The sequence below is a fragment of the Haliaeetus leucocephalus genome, unplaced genomic scaffold (assembly GCF_000737465.1).
Source record: "Haliaeetus leucocephalus isolate CR32 unplaced genomic scaffold, Haliaeetus_leucocephalus-4.0 Scaffold306, whole genome shotgun sequence".
In the NCBI taxonomy this organism is placed as follows: Eukaryota; Metazoa; Chordata; class Aves; order Accipitriformes; family Accipitridae; genus Haliaeetus; species Haliaeetus leucocephalus.
Window position 1 is genome coordinate 4974695 of NW_010972742.1, and position 17268 is coordinate 4991962.

Sequence of the window (17268 nt, forward strand, 5' to 3'; positions counted from 1 at the left end):
GACTCCAGGATTGCAGAACAGGCATCCACAGCATGACCAAATTTATCATAGCAGAAAAACAGTAAAATACTTCCAAAAGTTGTTCTATTTGCTTGGAAAAACAAAACAAAAAAAGGGTGTCTTGCACTGGAATGGAAATACATAACATGCAAGAATAAGGCACCAGTTTGAGTGCTGCTAGAAGAGTAATTTAAGTGTATCTTGTTCATCCTGAACCAATAAACTAGTTATTTGGGGTACTAAAAGAGGCAAAGACTTTTGCTTTTATTTCTTTAAAATTCCTATTTTACTGCCTCTTTTCAATGGACATGCTATTTGGCTGGTCTGCACTCAGACAGAACTGCTACGTACTGAAATGCTTTATCAATCTTAAGTGAAAACAAATACCCATCTCCTTTAACTTCTGGAGTCGGCACATTGTTGTTTTACAATGAGACATACTGAGGAGAGACTATGTGCCAATCACCATTCATATCCTTCCCAGACTGCAAAAAGAGCAAAACTGTCAAGTCAAACAGGTATGCCTGGCTCAGGATGCTCCCACAGAGGCATCTCTCAGCTGTGGGTTTGTCACCCTCCTGCATCTGTCTGCCCCTGAACCAGGATTAGATTTAAGGCAGAGATGATGCACCAACAAAGCATGCAAGCTCCCCTCTCACAGAGCTACAGCATCCCTCCAATGTTCCCCCCACATGTGGTACCAGGACCCATAAGTGAAGAGGTCTGGCAGGAGAAGAGCAAGCGTTTCCTTTGCAGGAATGTGAGTTACAGTTTTGTACTGTCTTTAGAGTCAGGACAAAACTTCACGCACTAAGGGGTAATTATCATGGCCTGTTATTTTCCTTTTTACTCTCCATATATCAAATTGGAAGAGATACACAGATCTAGCAGTGGAAGAGTCTATGCAATCACTGTAGTAACACATCAGCAGGAGGTGCCATTGAAAGGAAGAGTAATGATCATCAAGAGGAAGAGAGAAATTAGGATCAAGCTTGAAAGAGATCAGGAATGCAAATCTAGGAAAAATTCTCATCTGAGCAATGCATGCTGGTTGCGTTTCCCCACAGCATATGTATGAGAGATTTAAAATTCTGTTTAACTTGCCTTGAGTCAACTCTTATTTTAGCATTTAAACGTTGTTTTCCCCTGTCAACTCTCACAGTTTTACATACTCAAAGGAAGTAAAATGCTTCAGTGAGGGGAAATAAATTCACTTTTGACTTGTTTATGTACTATGCTAGTGGGAATTTAAAGGAGAGAATCACTAAAACTCTCAGTAACTTGTACCGCACAGTCTTGTTCTTATTACTGGGACACTAAGCTTTTCCATGCAGTTTGCACCTGGATTTTAAACACAGATCATATGGTCCCCATGAAGACAGCATTAGACAAGGCTTATCCAAGGCTAGTAAGCACAAAAACTTGTGAGCATGTCAGAATAAACAGCATTCCTGCACAGAAAACACATCAAGAAACATCAAAAGGATCCAAGGTACTTACTAAATCCAACCATTTTATCAGGCACTTTGAACTCTTCTGTTATTACAGCCCTAAAAAAAAAAATTAAAAAAAAATCAAATAGTCATTACACAGAACAATTTGGAAGACAACTATGTCCCTGCCGTGGAAACTAGGCACAGCATAAGACTTTTGCACACACAAGTAAACACTACATCACAGTCAAAATACTTAGTTTTGGAAGGGATCTCTCGTGGTCACCTAATTTCTTCCTATGCTGGATACATTTCCAGTCTACCCTCCACTATCTTCAATGGAACTGATGGAAGAAGCTCTTTTTGTCATTCTTGCTACAGACAGATTTAACAGAATAACGGCAAAGTTTCTTTAATATTTAGCCTAGACCTTCCAAGCCGCAGTCTCCGCCTACTACTTTTGGATAAGCTCTTGCCAAAAGACACTAACCAAAGCCAATCCTGATATGAATACTGCCTCCGATAGTCACAGATTTATTTTTTTCCCTGCTTGTCCTTATTCTTTTCCTTGGAATTTATAAAAGCTGTCTTCAATTATCCTTTGAAGTCTTATTACCTCAAGACCTCCCTATCTATTGCTCTTTGGACTTTTTCAGTGTGTGTCTGCCTCAAAACATATCACCCAAAGCAATTTCTTAAGACCTGACTGTAGTCAAGTAGAAAGGAATTAACTCCGATTGTTTTTTTGCATAGCCATTTCTATCTTGTAGAAAATACAACACAACAAATACGGAATTTGCAAACTCCATATATTTAGATATGCATTATATACAATTTGTTCAGCAATCTCAAAAGCAATGAAAGCCCTGCATAATAAGTTCAATGCAGGTTTTGTGGTGAGATACATTAAAGTCTTCCCATTTTTTGCTTTAGATCAGTTAGGGAAGGTATAAAATACACATTAGACTTCACCAGCTAAGCTGCAGATAAAGTACCTCTCCACTGTCCCAAGGCTCACTAGCAGCAATGCAAAACCAAAGTGTCACCCATACCTGCAGCAGAACAGGGTCACTCCCTACAGGGAGGTTCAGAATTACAGTTGTTTTAACCTGCAGTAAACCCAGCCTGTTGCCAAAATGTCCTATATTGCAACATTTTCAACTACCCTGTATTGGAGGAACTGTTGCAGCTGAACAAAGTAGCTAACCTAGCAGAAAACCAGCCACCAAAATCAGAAAGAAACCAATTCAGGCTTTTCAACCTAATCAATTCCCTGCATGAACATCACTCCTGGCAGAAGAGGGGTGGCAGGTAGCAGCAGAGCAGACAACACTGCCCACCCCTTTCTGTGCTGCCCTAGCTGGACATTAGCTTTAACCTAACCATCAAAAATTGAAGGTTCTACAATCTTCATGTATATTGCTTGTCCTTCCTGCTGAGGCCCCCAACAAACAGCTGGTTATGATGGAAATGCACTATCAGCCCAAAGGTGAACCCAGCTTTAGAAGTGCTCTCCCCTTACTACCCAAAACAAGACAGACAACTCCTTAAGAGCAGGATTCAAGAAAAACTGAGAATTTTACTTTTGTATTAGATGTTAAGACATGCTGCACGACAAATCATGCTTGCTTCAGTCTCCCAAAACCATCTTTGACAAAGGAGTCACCCCAGGTCATATTACACCAACAAAACTAAATAATAATAATAATAATAATAATAATAATAATAATAAAAGTCTACCTGCCCATTTAATACTTCCAACTTTCCTCAAAATGCCACAGCTTTTTTTCACTTTTTCTTTCTTTCCTGCCCTGCACCAGGGCAGGGGAAGGGAGAGGAGAGAATTTATTCTTCTTGGTCCTGCAGATTTACAGGAACCAAATCCAAGTTTCAGGTCAACTCTTCTTTCTTCATCACAACAAACAATCTTAAAGGGTTAGCAGAAACCCCAGCCTGGAGAAAACCCAAGCTGACAGTTTCTCCACATTCTCAACCTCTGACTTCCTAACACTACTACAGATGGTGGATCAATAAACAATTAGAATTGATCAATAAATAATAAAACATAACCCACTGCTTACCTTTGATGTACCAGGGCCCCTAACTGGTTACCTACTGTGGCAGAGAAAGAAAAAAGGAAAAAAAAATCAAAGCATTAGCACGGATAAACTAACTTCATCCCTATAGAAAAAGAGTTCTTACCATTTCATCAAAAAAGAAAGAAAAGCAAAACAGTAATTTAGGTTCAGTGGCTGAAATGAATGCGTTATGTGGTACAAAACAGGAGGGGATTTCTTGATCAACACACACCATAACCCAGTGTCCAGCTGAACACAGGATAGGGAATTGATTTGCGTCTCCCCATGCTGAGAGTCATGGGAGAAAATCCTGCCTGCTCAAATCCAAATCCCTGCAACTAACCTCCCCCCTTCCCAAATTAAGCCCAAAGTAGTAAAAAAAGGGAAAAAGGGGGGAAGGGAGGAGAAAGAGGAGAAATTTCAAGCAGACTGGTATGTATTAAAAAACAAAAATAAAAGCTGAGCAGACTCAGACATTTACTCTAGGCAAAAAGCATTAAAGACCACTTGCACATACTTCTCTCTGTGTCTCTTATCTGTGCTCCATGGAGCCCACTTACACGGAGACCTGTTAAAGGAATAGGTCTGTTAAGTAACCTTGCGGCACCCAAACGGTATTTTTTTTAAACAACACATTTTACTGAATGCACACATTCCAGGCATATCTGCGATGTTAGTTGGTGGTCCATTTATGATTAGCAGTTATGGCCCCAGCTGACAACCCTCAAACAGATTTCTCCCCCCCAACCCCAACAGATTAGATCTTTCTTCCAAATGTTAATGGGGAAAATATCATTAGACCAACTCATGCAAAGTGGGAACACATGCCCTGCTGGGCTTCGTACTGGACTTTGCCTGCAGCAAACCAGCTAAAAACCACACCATTTGGTCCTAACAACCAGTTGAAAGATTATATTGCATGCCTGGAGGGCACAAGTAGCGAAACAAATGAAACTGGCCAACATGTGAGCTGTGATAATAAAGATGCTATTTCAAACTACCTTGCAGCAACCTGCACATTCTTTGACCTGAAATAAATTGACAATCAGCTGGCAGGGTTAGAAAGCGGATGCATCCCACACTCTCTAAATCCGGTAGAAAAATGCATAAAGTTTGTGGCCAAACACTTTACTCAAATAAAATAGACAAAGAGAGTCAATACTGTATTTCTGCTGCGTGTCAATACCTTCATAATAGTTCAGGACCAAAATATCGACAGCATATATATTTTATTACTCTCCCCAGCTCAGTGATAAGACAACTGCTGCGTTATTGACTCCGTTAGATTTGTCTTTGCATATTCTCACCCTGAATATAAAAAGCTCTAATTTGGTAACTATCAATACTGCAGTTGAAAAAGGTTGGTGATGTAATGGGGAATATTTGCTCTAGCTGATAAGCTACTACTGCAGGGCTGAGCAAATACAGCCAAATTCAGAATCTCGCCATCTTGCCCCAAACTGCGCTCCGAGTATTTTTACTATAGGCAATAGGTCTGGTGGCTATTGCTGTAGCATGGGATTGCTCTTGCCACGGACCAGGCCGCTCATTATCCCAAAATGCCAGAAAAAGTGGTCTTCACATTACAAGGCTGTATTTAAATATCCACTTCACATTTCAATTCACCATAACAGCTCTCCTAACAGTCTGTTCTACTGCAGCCGCTGCCCACAAATTATGAGACAGACACACATCCTATAATCAACTCCTGAAGTTCACGCAAAGAACTGAAGAGCCTTCATTTTGTAACACAATCCTACACTTGAAAAAGACAACTTCTTAGGGGAAAACTATGAGTACAAGAAGTTAAATCAGCCAGGGAAAGAATGCTTTAGATGTACATAACATAGTGTCTCCAACCCATTTCAAGTACTATACAAACATAGTAAGCCATTCACCACTCCAGGCAGCTATCAGCCTTACTGTATATTTATTGTACTAATTAGTTAAAAAAAATTAAGCCACAGTAACTAATGTGTGAGATCATTCCTTCCATATTTCACAGATAACCTCTCCAAGAGCTGAGATAGAAGGCAGACGGACAGAACTGGGAGTGATTTACTTGAAGTCAGTTATGATTTCTCTCTGTTTTTGGGGAGGAAGAAAAGAATGACATGGCTCCCAGTTCCAACAACCTAAAGGTGCATTCCTTCTCCAACATGCCCATTTTGCTCTGAAAGACAGGGACTAATAGAGAGGCAGGGCTGGGGCAGACCACACTCCCTGCAATACTGAAAGCTGATGTTCTGTTCCACCATCTCCCTCTTCACACCAGGGAGGGGGGTGAACTCTGGCAAGCCATGTACATATTTCCCCCTTTTTACATCTATTGAGTACAATTTAACGTAACTGCAGTCATTTTACTGCAAATAAGGAAAAATACTGAATAAAATCAGCACAATTTCCTATTAATGGCACCTGCTGGTTGATAACTCTTCACTCTGCTTTAGGCTTCACCTTAACTGAATTCTACCTAACAGACACTCAAAACAAATGCGGATTTTTTTTCCACCCCATAAAACAGGGCAATGCCTCCCACTAAATTAATGTGCATGATGGGAATATACAATCTTGTCAAGAATATCTTCATGGCTAGAATAAAATCAGAGCAACGCATCTCCCGGAGAGCAGTGGAACAGGGTTGCATTTCATACTTTTGAACCAAAATGGGATCATCATAAATTTTATAAAGCTACAAGGAAGACATTAGTTACCCTAATTCTTTATCATTAAATACTGCCCGGCTTTTCTTTAATTAAATGGTCAAAAGCTAATAATTTTCGTGTCTGCCTTCACTGCGAATCTTAAACTGCCCTATTTTAAAAAAGTTGATCTGTAAAGTCACAATTTTGAAGAACACTGGCATTTTGTGTATTACACTAAACCTTTTGCTGAAAGATCTGGACTTTTGCCCTGGTCATACAGCTGCTACAGATGTGCCAAGGAGCATCACTACTAACTTTCATCACCAGTAAGACAGGGGTAAGATTTCCTTCTGCCCATTGCTATTTTCACTGAAAACATTGGAGGAGAAGAATAAAGTATTCTATACAACAGGATCGTGTTCTGTTTGAGCCCCTCGGCTCTACTACAATCAAGTTTTATTACATCAAAACGGGCCATCTTTGTACCTGGATGCACCACAGAAGCTTGGAGAAGGCAGGGAATGGAGAGAGGGGGGTGTGAGGCTTCTCCAAGGTCTCTCATCTTTGTTTTCCCAGACTCAAAGGATGCTCCAGCCTTCAGCTGCAACACTGCTGCTTAACTCTACATATATAACTGGAAACATCTTCAAAGCAGTCCGAAACAGGGCAAACAAAGGCTAACGTTCTGGTGATCAGTCTCTTTCCAGCAGACTAGATCCCTGCTTCCTTTGAACGAAAGAAGGCTGTTTCTTTAAGGATTATTTAGCATTAAATAAACTTATCAAATTGTGCTGGTAATTAGAGGGACCCATTAATTAGAATGGAGGCCAGGAGCAGCCGTTAGGCATTAACAGGAGAGCTGGGATCTATCCTCAGCAGCAAGATGCCACCAGGTCTTTCTGCAGCTCAGACTAACCCCATCTCTAGTGCTCACCTTTGTTGAGAAACTTTAACTGCGGCAAGTGGCCATATAAATGCCAACTACGACTTCCTGCAAGCAGTACAAATAAACCTGATCTCCTCCCTGCACTATAGTTATTTGCAGGATTACTTTAAAGTTGTTTCCAGAAAGGGGAAATAAAGCAGCCAGGGAAAAAGAGAAATAATCAGTCTCAAGCTCCATCTAATAGCAATAGGCCAGGTCACCAGGGCCAATCCTAGCAGCTCTTCATTTCAGATGAAGGTTATGTTAAAGGAAGTGCAAAAGGCACTCACACATTCTGGTTTCAAATACTATGACAAACCTATTTTTCCTGGAAATGCTCTAAAAGCAGCTGAATTTGTTTTGACCAGCACACTGTCACCCTGTCTTAAGACCACTTCCTAAGCTGACATCAATCAGCCACGCCAGCAGCTGTTTACAAAAATGGACAGGGAGAATTAGATTTTCCTGAAAAACAGACAGCTTTCTTGTCACCTTAAATACTTCCCCTGAACCCAATTTTTCCAGGAGTATTAGGAACAGAAGTAATTTTCTAACAGCTACACGGGGATAAGGAAGCAGCAAGACCTGCACCCAGCCGTGAACATGCAGTATACAGAAGTGAACAATCAAAAGATTTACCACCAGATTTGTTTCCAAGCTATCCAGAGCAGCAGAATGTATCCAAACCCCCACACTATAAAATTTCTAGAGCATGCGTAACAACATAAATAATCGCCTCTTGACAACAATGTTTCCCAACTGCCGTTCACAGACAAGCAGAAAATGGAGAAAGTGTGGGCATGCAATCCCGACACCCCTTGTTCGCAGCTAACAGAGAACTAAAAGATCATCCAAATGGGAACTGCTTTCCTAATTGAAGCGTCCTATTAAAAGCAACTGCCACCTTCCAGATGCTTAAAGCTAAAACTGCGTTACAGACTTTTAATGCCATGGCAGCAAGAGCAGGTAGCCTAAGACTAACTAAGGTGTGGATCATACCATAAACAAAATACAGAGCAAGAAGCACTTGCAGCTTCAGAAGTTCCTTTGCCAGGCTGCAGTTCTGGGCATGCAGTTAAAGACCAGCGCTGGAGGATTATGTGGTTAGGTGGGGAACTCGTCACACAATTGTTATTTCGGTACAGGACTTACTAATGCCATTAGGAATAAAACCCAAGATGACCAAAGCTGAAAGAAGCAATACAACCCTTGCTCCTACCCTGACAAGTCCTGTTTCTTTGTGAAATTCTAGCCCTTTAAAATATTACTTCTATCATTTCTCTTCTCTAAGATCTCACAGATAAGATTTTTGGGAAGAGAGTTGGACAAAAGTTGTAAAACCTACAGATGTATGTGAACAACCCAAGGGCAAATACAGCATTGGAGCTACTTTAAAAACAGTTACAGACAAGGGCCAATGCTGAACTACAGGGTGAGCAAACACCTATAGGTGTTTACATCAGCAGAAGAACTGCCAATACAAGTCCGGTGTACAGCCACTCTGGAAGGCTCTCCCAGGAACGATACGTGCTCCATGAAGTTATCTATCACAACACAAAAAGCCAGCAGCAACATACATTTGTAGCCCAGACTGCAACTGTATTGACACAGGTTGTGTCAACACAAACAAGGCTCAGCAAGTAATAGGGCTCACCAGTAAAAGTTTAAGTACAAAGTCTAACTTGCGCTGTCATTAAGCACTACGACCATTTCACGAGTTAAAAGTTCATAAAAAAACATTTTGTCAAGAGGTCAGATTTCTCAGTTCAGTGTGATGAACCAGTGAAAGAAATGGGCAGGACTAGCGTTATGAATGACTAGTTCCTAGAAAGCTACTTTTATTCTTTTTCACATATAGCCACCTACCTAAGCTATTCAAACAGCTCAACGTTGTTCAGCATTCTTCAATGCTGAACAGCCTGCTTGACAGCCGAGCACCTTCCCATACAGAAACCAACGCATACCAGTAATACCAGGCGTCTGGCTTCTCATAGATATAGTGATGCTCCAGCCTGAGATATAAGGCGCAAGGGCTCACCCAGATAAACCCATTCTTTCCTAAAACACCAAATCAAAGGAGTAGCAACTTCTTGCTCAAATAGAGCCAACACCAGAGAACAAAGTGGGTGGTGGCATGTGTTCAGAAAACAGTAATGGTAGCAAGCCAGAGCCTCCACATGAAAGAAACTTCTCCCCATGCTCCAGCACGTTTTTTCAGAATGAGAAGCAGACGTGCAGTATTTTCAGTCTTTGCATCAGACAGAAAAAAATTATTTTCAAAACAAAGTGCTAGGCAGCAGCTTTGCTTATCTCCTCAGTACTCCTGAACATATCTGTGGGGGAGAGAATCACTCTGCAGGGCTACCTGTGTCAGCAAAAATACTAGAGGAAATAGGAAAAGGAAGACATAGCCACTTTTTTTTTTTTTAATAACCAATCACAGGAAAAGGTGAGCTCTTTGCATCTATCCAGAAGCAGATAATACAGTTTAAACTTGTAACAGTGCACATCATTAGATTTGTAAAAAAGAAAACACCTGTTCTAACAGTTTCATTGTCATAAGAAACTAATAACTTATTTTAAAATTATAACACTTCATACAATATTAACTCATTACAGTTAAGAAATATGGTCTACCCAGTAAATTATTCTTTGGCTGTGGCCAATGTTACATGCTTTAGAGATTTAAGAATTCTCAAAGAATAAGGATGAAAACTAAACTTAATACGGGAAGTTTCCTTCTAACTTGCATCAGTACCCTTTCTCCTGAAAATTCCTGTACAAAGCAATCAGAACTCTTGAGAGCGACTCAACTACTGTGCTGTGACCACTGTTACGCATGGAAAGGAGCACATGTAATACTGTCCCTATACACTGCCTGCTCTTAGAAAATAAGGGTCATCAGGGAAGAACAGCTTTACTATGTACATCTGGTACTCTATACATGGGCTCCAGCACAGACGCAATAAGCAGGTCCCTCCCTCCCCCAGCTACCATAGAACAAGCTTTAAATCACAGAGTTCATTTGCCAATTCCCAAAGTTCACGAACTAAGAAAGAATTGCTTCACATTAATACTACTAATGCCTAGGAGCGCTGTGCTATCTAGATAAGACTAAACAGCACAGGGAATCTTGTATAAAATTTCTATACACAGAAAGATGCATTGATTTCTGTCCTTAAAGCAGACAACTGCCTCCCTAGATACATACAACTTCAGGAGCTGCATCCACAAGATTGACTGATCATAGCCAGCTTACCTCCGTCATCCAGTGGCCGTTTCTGCACTCCATAACCGTAGACTGATGGGTCCACAAGTGTTGTAGAATTATTCAAGTGAGGAATATCTCCAATTTTAGCAGCAATCTATAAAAACAGGGGATAAAAGCATGATTAACATACCTGAAGTTTCAGCCATTACAGCTGAACACTCTTTCTTCCAATAAGGCATTTACCCCAGTCCAATCTTCTCTCAGCTATTTACTATACAGGTGGCTTTATAACAGTTCCAAGACAGCAGTGCTTCATTTGTAAGGTAAACAATTTCTGCTTGCTTTTAATATTTGTTTAATTAAGATCTTATTTACCCAGTTCCTCTTCCTGATCGTAAGTAGGTATTTACCCCCCTGGAACATCATATTCAGGTTTGTTCACTCAGTGGACAGCTGACAAGCTAAATCTTGCAAAGATGAGAGTTCAAACTAGCTCACCAGCTTTGTCCTGGAGAAGCTGCCACCACCATAGGCATGTAGGAGGATACATGCTTCCTCCTGCATCTGTGCATATCCAGATACATAGAAAAACATACTCGCACATCAGTGCAGGGAGCGGAGGGAGGAGAATGTGAAAATACACAGCACAAGGACAGGTTTGGGAACTCCTTGTCAAAGAGACAGGATCACCCTGTGTTTACTGTACAAAGAATAAGCCAGTGGGCAAACTATTAGCCCAGAATTAGTTTCAATTTCCTGCAGTGGTCAATACAGCATGAACACAACCAACACTGCCTGTGCCTCTGGTTCCATCTCTTAGACGGGTAACTGCCATTCCCCGCCAAGCCAGGATGCACGAGGATATTTACAGGAAAGAGGAGACAGTCAGGTGTCACAGTAAGGGGACTACAGTAAGCAAATAAACTAGGTGAGAGAGAGACCTACCGTCACTTAATAAAAGTGAAAAGTTAAGCTCATCTCTAATGACATTTGGGAGACATTTATACAGATAGATGCTGACAGAAGTGAGCTCTTTCACCTGCTCTCCAAGCCAACTGATGTAAGCCCACTCTAGAAACATACAGGTGCATTGCTTCGGTGCTGCACCCAAGTTAACACCCCCTTCAGGGACAGGCAAGCTGCGGTCTCACAGCACCCCTTGCCTACATAAAGTACTTGGCTATAATAAGCAAGTGCAGAACAAAGTAGCTACAGAACAAATATAAAGCATGGTGTATTCTACAGCTTTTGCTTCCTTTTCCAGCAAAAAGAAAATCACTGAATAGGATCTTTACCAGCAGTCTGATGCCACTCTATTCTAACTGGGATTTCACCAGAGAATAAGCAACAGGAACAGATGAAAGAGCATTTTACACACATATGTTTTAAATGAAGACAAGGACAAATGACAAAATATAACTAAAATTTGTGTTTCTAAAATTTGAGTTTTACTGCAACAGAAGGACATCTACAGCAGCTCTGGTTGTTGACACCATCAGTTGCTGCAGTAGAATAAACAACTGCCCAAGATTCAGAACCACAGGGTACTGAAAAAAAGCTATTTGAAATAATCTTGAAAGATTGAGGGCCCAGCATTTAGAAAGAGAATAGAAAACATTCTCTTCAATGCCTTGCATGAAAAGGGCTGCAAGTTTTGACCATTTTCTTCTCACAGTCCATTCCATCCTGTCCTCTCTTAGAAAGTCAACAACTTTATTGTGTCACAAATGCCAGGAGCTAGAGAATAGTCTTCCTGCAGGACCAGCACAGCGATCATGTAGCAAAGCTTTGATGATGAGTGCCTGGTATATCAACATCTCCAAAAACTAACAGGTCCACAGAAATTTGATTCGGAAAGCATTAACACAGACTACCCCTTGTCCACTTGATACTAGGGAGTGTCAGGTGATGCCTTGCTTTTTTGTTGAAGACTGTACTGCATCTATGATTCCAGCCCTTTGCCCACATGCTTTCCCCTTCCATTTGGGATGCAGAGGATTTGAATGAAGGTACAAAGAGCATAGATGTTTCCTGCCTACTTCAATGCTGAAAAATAAATTTAAAAATATATTTTATAACCATCTACTAACAGCTTTCACATAACAACTTACAAACATACGCCAAAAGGAAGAGTGTCACATACAACATACCCTGGCATGTTTTGGAACATTTGATTTTAACATGCCCTTTATGAACTCTCTTTCTGTTAGTAGTTATTTACTTGAAAAAAATCTGTAAGTTGTGGAAGCTGCTAGCTGATAGTCTGGAGCTGAAATCACACACCACATGCTCAAGGGAAAGAAAAAAAATAGTCCGGATAGCAGAAGCTGGCCTACAAAAGGAAGCTAGCATGAAGCACAAAGGCATGCACGAACAGATCACCAACACTAAGGCTGTCCACTCCCAGAGCAGGAGAGATTTGCAACCCCCCTACTCATGCTTAGCACAGTTATCACCTTGGCACAGAACACTCCAAGTAAAGGGCAAAATAAGAGAGTCAAAGCAATTTTTACATTATCAGCTTTTGGGATGTTTTCCCCCCCCCCCCCCCCCCTTTATTTAAACTTGCACCTTTGTCTCTAAAGCCTCCCAGCTGCCATTGGATTATAGGCAGGCAACACACCACCTCACTACAGCAGGAAAAAATACCCTGCAAAATTAAGAGCTGAGCTTTTTAAGTAGACACAGCAGTTAAAATACATTTTAACTTCTTATGTTCAACTTAAAATGGGAACCTCGGTTTTTACTATAGCTTCAGCAGGGAGATAAGCACAAAGTTAGAACACAGCAAAAGTAAGCAGACCTAGCTCTTATCTGACTAAATGACCTTGAGTAATGTACTGCTAGCCACTGCTTTTGTCCTGCTGTATGTCAGTCTTCATTTTTTTCCCTTTTGTTTTTTTTTTTTTCTAAACCCAACACATCTGTATTAATAAGCTCTGAAATACACTGGAAAAAAGCATCACTACCACAGAACTGTTTCTGCACCTAACTTCCCCAAAATAAAGCTCTCCAAAAAGCACTTTAAAGGACATAACACAAACCTGAACTACAAACTGCAATGGTAAAGCCAAGAAAAACAAACCTATAAAGTTGTGTGAGGGATACATGCTTTCCTATACCTTGCACTTCTGTCCTCCTATACCTTTAACACCCTTTAAAAATGGTGTAATACCAAACTGCTTTTAAATATGAAGCTTCTTTGCTAGACACAGCAGGACTCAAACACCAATATTTCCAGAATTCCGCTTTCAAGCGAAAGGGCCTAGCTTCTGGGAAGAATCTCTCCATGCTGTCCTGCAAAAGAACAGCAATCGATAAAATCACTAATTCTAGGTATTAGCATGATATAAAACAGTAAGGTGCTGTCACCTCACCCTTCAGACAATTCTAGTGTTTCTGCTACTCTTCCCATTCGTTGAGCAGAATACTCGAGTTTGCGTGACAGACATTTCTCCAGAGCTCTGTAGGAAGCGGCGAAACCATCCACAACCATTTAGAGTTTCACGTCACATGTGGTTTTCCTAAATACTAGAGTAATTGCAAATCTATTTGAGGATGATCTGAAAAAGTACTCTGCAAGGGGATAAAGAAACATTGAGTCTTAAGACCCCTCCATCCCCATGGAAATTAGAAGTTAGAGACTGATAATATAAAGGGATTTTAAACATACAGCCTGTTGACTTTCAGTAAGTCTCAGGATATTCATCCACTTCCAAGGTACCAAGATGGCATGCTACAGGCTTACCAAGCCACAGCCCTTACCCTTCATAGCATTCCCAAAACCACAGATTCAGACAGTACATATGGCAGGTTACAAGAAGAATAGCACACGTAAGAAGAGGGAAGCAGTAAGTGCTGCAAACGTACGTGTTGTACTGAAAATGAGACTGCCAAGGAGAACAGGAGAAGGTAGGAACCAAGCAAGACGCTGTTTTGTCAATAAGAACAAGATTCAAGGACAGTCTGATAGAAATCCATTTTTGTCCAAAGTACAGGCAGCTCTGCTTTTCTCATCCCAATACTCAAAAGGGGAGCAAATATCCTATGCCCACCCCCCAAAATGCCACAGAAGAAAAACCACCCTGCCTAGGAGCAGCTGGACAGATGGACAAATCAGGCACCAACTATGAACCATAAAATAATCCACTCACTTGAGGTGTGGTGCAGAAGATGCAGGACAGACCATCTCAAAGCCCCAGCATTCACTTGAAAAAGTAATTTTTGATACATCTCAAATATTTAAGAGTCCACAAAAAATCCAAGCAAGTCTAGCACAGACACTGAAAGCAATGTACAAGTCATTTCTTTCAAAGGTATTCCAGATTTCTGACTCACGTCATCTCACAGCCCAGTGACTTTGAGGAATGCAGTTACTGTGATTGATCAGGAAAGTCTTCCCTGTCCTGAATTAGTTAAGTTATTAATAACTAAGCACTGTATTCCACAGCCTGATTTTAGTGTTATGGCTCTCTTGAGAACTGAACCTAGTAAATTTGATTACTAGTCTTAAGTGTAAGATTAAACTTCAAAAGAGTTCAAGTGTCAAGCCAGGGATGACATACCAACCTCCATGCAAGAACTACAACTGATTTTTTTTCCTCTGCTCACTCTCCCCCTTAAAGCAAAATTAATATTCAGAAAGGCCTGCAGCATTGGCCAGAAGCAGTAAAAAAGCTGACATCTACGTACCAGATCAGTATAGTTCAGGCAAACACAACATTAAACACACTGTGTGAAAGCTCTGCCATCGCCTCCAGAAAAGCATTAGATGTAACTGCCTTTACATCCCACCTGATTCTCAGCCAGGAGTTCCATCACAGATTGCTTGTGTGGTGAGGTAAATATCCATCCACTGAGCAGTTAAGACCATCTTCATTCACATTTGGTAACAAGTTACTAGTGACAATTTAGTCCTGCCCTTCTGTGCAGGAAAAGACTACCTACTCCCTTACAAAGCCTCCACGGAACTAGATTAAATCAAGTACTTTTGCAGGGGGGGAAATATTTTAGCACTTGCCAACAATTCTTTTCATCCCACAAACACTAATGGAAAAAAATCACATTCAACAGGCAGCATACAACTCACTGCACAAAAATGTAGGCCACTGCGCTCCCATGAACATGTGCAGAGCGCACGTTTCTCAACACACTTGCTTCCAGCGTGAAAGATAGCAGTGAGGTTGCTACGCTGCAGCGCCTGACCTGAAGTTGGCAGCTGGGAAGATTTTGAAATCTTCCAGTTCAGACTAACTCCAGTTAACTCACAGAAACCCAACACATTCTTTCAAGTATAAGAACAGCAAGATCAGAGTAAGCAAGCACAGATAGGTTACAGAATTGTTTAATATTCCATGTCCTTCACGTGTGGGTTAGGGGGCCTCACAGATTCACGCTACAAACATGATGACAGCAACCACTCAACACCAATTCAGATCAATTTTCAGTTCATGCTATATTTTAGCCTAATACCGTCCGAGGCATCCCACTTTCACATTTAACCTGTTACTGAACAGATGAGTGCTGCGTATTGTGGCACTTTCAACATACTCACAAAATAATTTCAACAAGCTGCAACTTACCGGCAAATAATTATTTTCTTCTACATTAACAGGTTATTCAAAGAGTATTCATCTGCTAGCAGGCGATAATATTATTCGATATTCAATGAGATGTTTTTGCAAGAAGAGGCCTTTGGTAAAAGACAACCAGGTCAAAACAAACACAGCTGCAACACCTCTCAATTTAACTGCATCAAGTAGATAACCCTGGGCTAACAGCAAAGCTTTGAGACATCACATGCCACCAAGGCCACAGCGTTTTGTTAGCCGCTGAAAAAATGACGCGTGGCCTCATCCAGGAGGCAGCTAACAGGCAACTCGCCTACTGTACTACTTATGCTGAGAAAGAAATCAACGACCGAAGAGCAGACTAGCTCATGATCTCCTCTGGAAAGGTGCAAGGTGTTCATCTAGAACAGCAAGTGCCGCTGTACGGGTCGCTGAAGACCGCACAGAACACTGACTTGCTGCCATACTGATTCACAAGTGAGCCACGAGTGACGGTAAGCCACTTAAGTCCCATTAGAGCGATCGCTTGAAAGGTCTTAGGGTCCAGCTTAGACTCTTCAGAAGTTTCCCAGTGAAATGAGAAAAGCAAGTCTGGGCAACAGAAGGAGATTTCTCCCACCTGGCCTGTAACATTGGAAAGAATGAAGTCAGGGTCTTTAAGCATGAGTTGGGCTGCAGTCCTACTATTTAGCTGCATTGCGTCTTGTTAAGGTGCAGCTACTAAGCACAAGTAAAGCACAACCGGTTCAGAGATGGAATAAACGCCTGCGACAGACACGGAACAAGAGATGTGATGAACAGTCACAAAACCTGCACTGCGAGCAGCAGCTTCTTGTTTCTGGAGCCACTTTCCGCAAACTGAGGAGTGCGCAAACACTTGGAATATCCTGTGCTGAAGATGAGGGTGTTGATTTCTGCAGGTCTGGGCGCTTTCACTAAAAGTTTCCATTTTAGCCCCGTGTAAGCTCAGAGATTCCTTTGAGGAGCACTCTCCCTCCCAGGAGGGAATGCAAAGCTCCCCCCTCTGCCAGGGTTTCTAGCGATCAGCCTAAAGCACCACGAAGGCCTCGTTTAAAAAACGAATCCACGTTAAGCTCCCACCCACCCACTGCAAAAAGCAAGAGAAGACGAGAGCTCCCGCAGGCTGCAGTCCGCCTCCTTCCCCGCAGAGCACCGTTTTTGCCGTGTCACAAGCCCCGGCCGCGACCCGCGCCGGAGGGAACTGTCAGACAGCCCCGCCGCCGCCCCCGGCCTGCCCCTCTCCCCGGAGCCCGCCCGCCCCCAGCAGGGGACAGCCCCGGAGGGGGAAAGCTCCTGAGAGGGGGCCGCCGGCTCCGGCCTCCCGGGAGAGGGGCAGCGGAGCCGCGGCCCTGCCCCTCACGGCGGCTCCGCGCCCCGCCTCAGCC

The 17268-nt window shown here is 41.9% G+C and overlaps 1 protein-coding gene across 1 annotated transcript in view; it reads right to left on the reverse strand.

Annotated features, from left to right (window-relative positions):
- The window catches only part of FUBP3 (far upstream element (FUSE) binding protein 3), a 43163-nt gene that overhangs the window by 21251 nt on the left and 4644 nt on the right, over window positions 1–17268 (reverse strand). Inside the window, exons 3-6 of the mRNA XM_010571115.1 lie at window positions 10341–10446; window positions 4029–4079; window positions 3515–3548; window positions 1501–1550 (exon numbers count right to left, since the gene is read on the reverse strand). Coding sequence (XP_010569417.1) covers window positions 1501–1550; window positions 3515–3548; window positions 4029–4079; window positions 10341–10446 — 241 coding nt within the window. The remainder of the gene's footprint in view (window positions 1–1500; window positions 1551–3514; window positions 3549–4028; window positions 4080–10340; window positions 10447–17268) is intronic.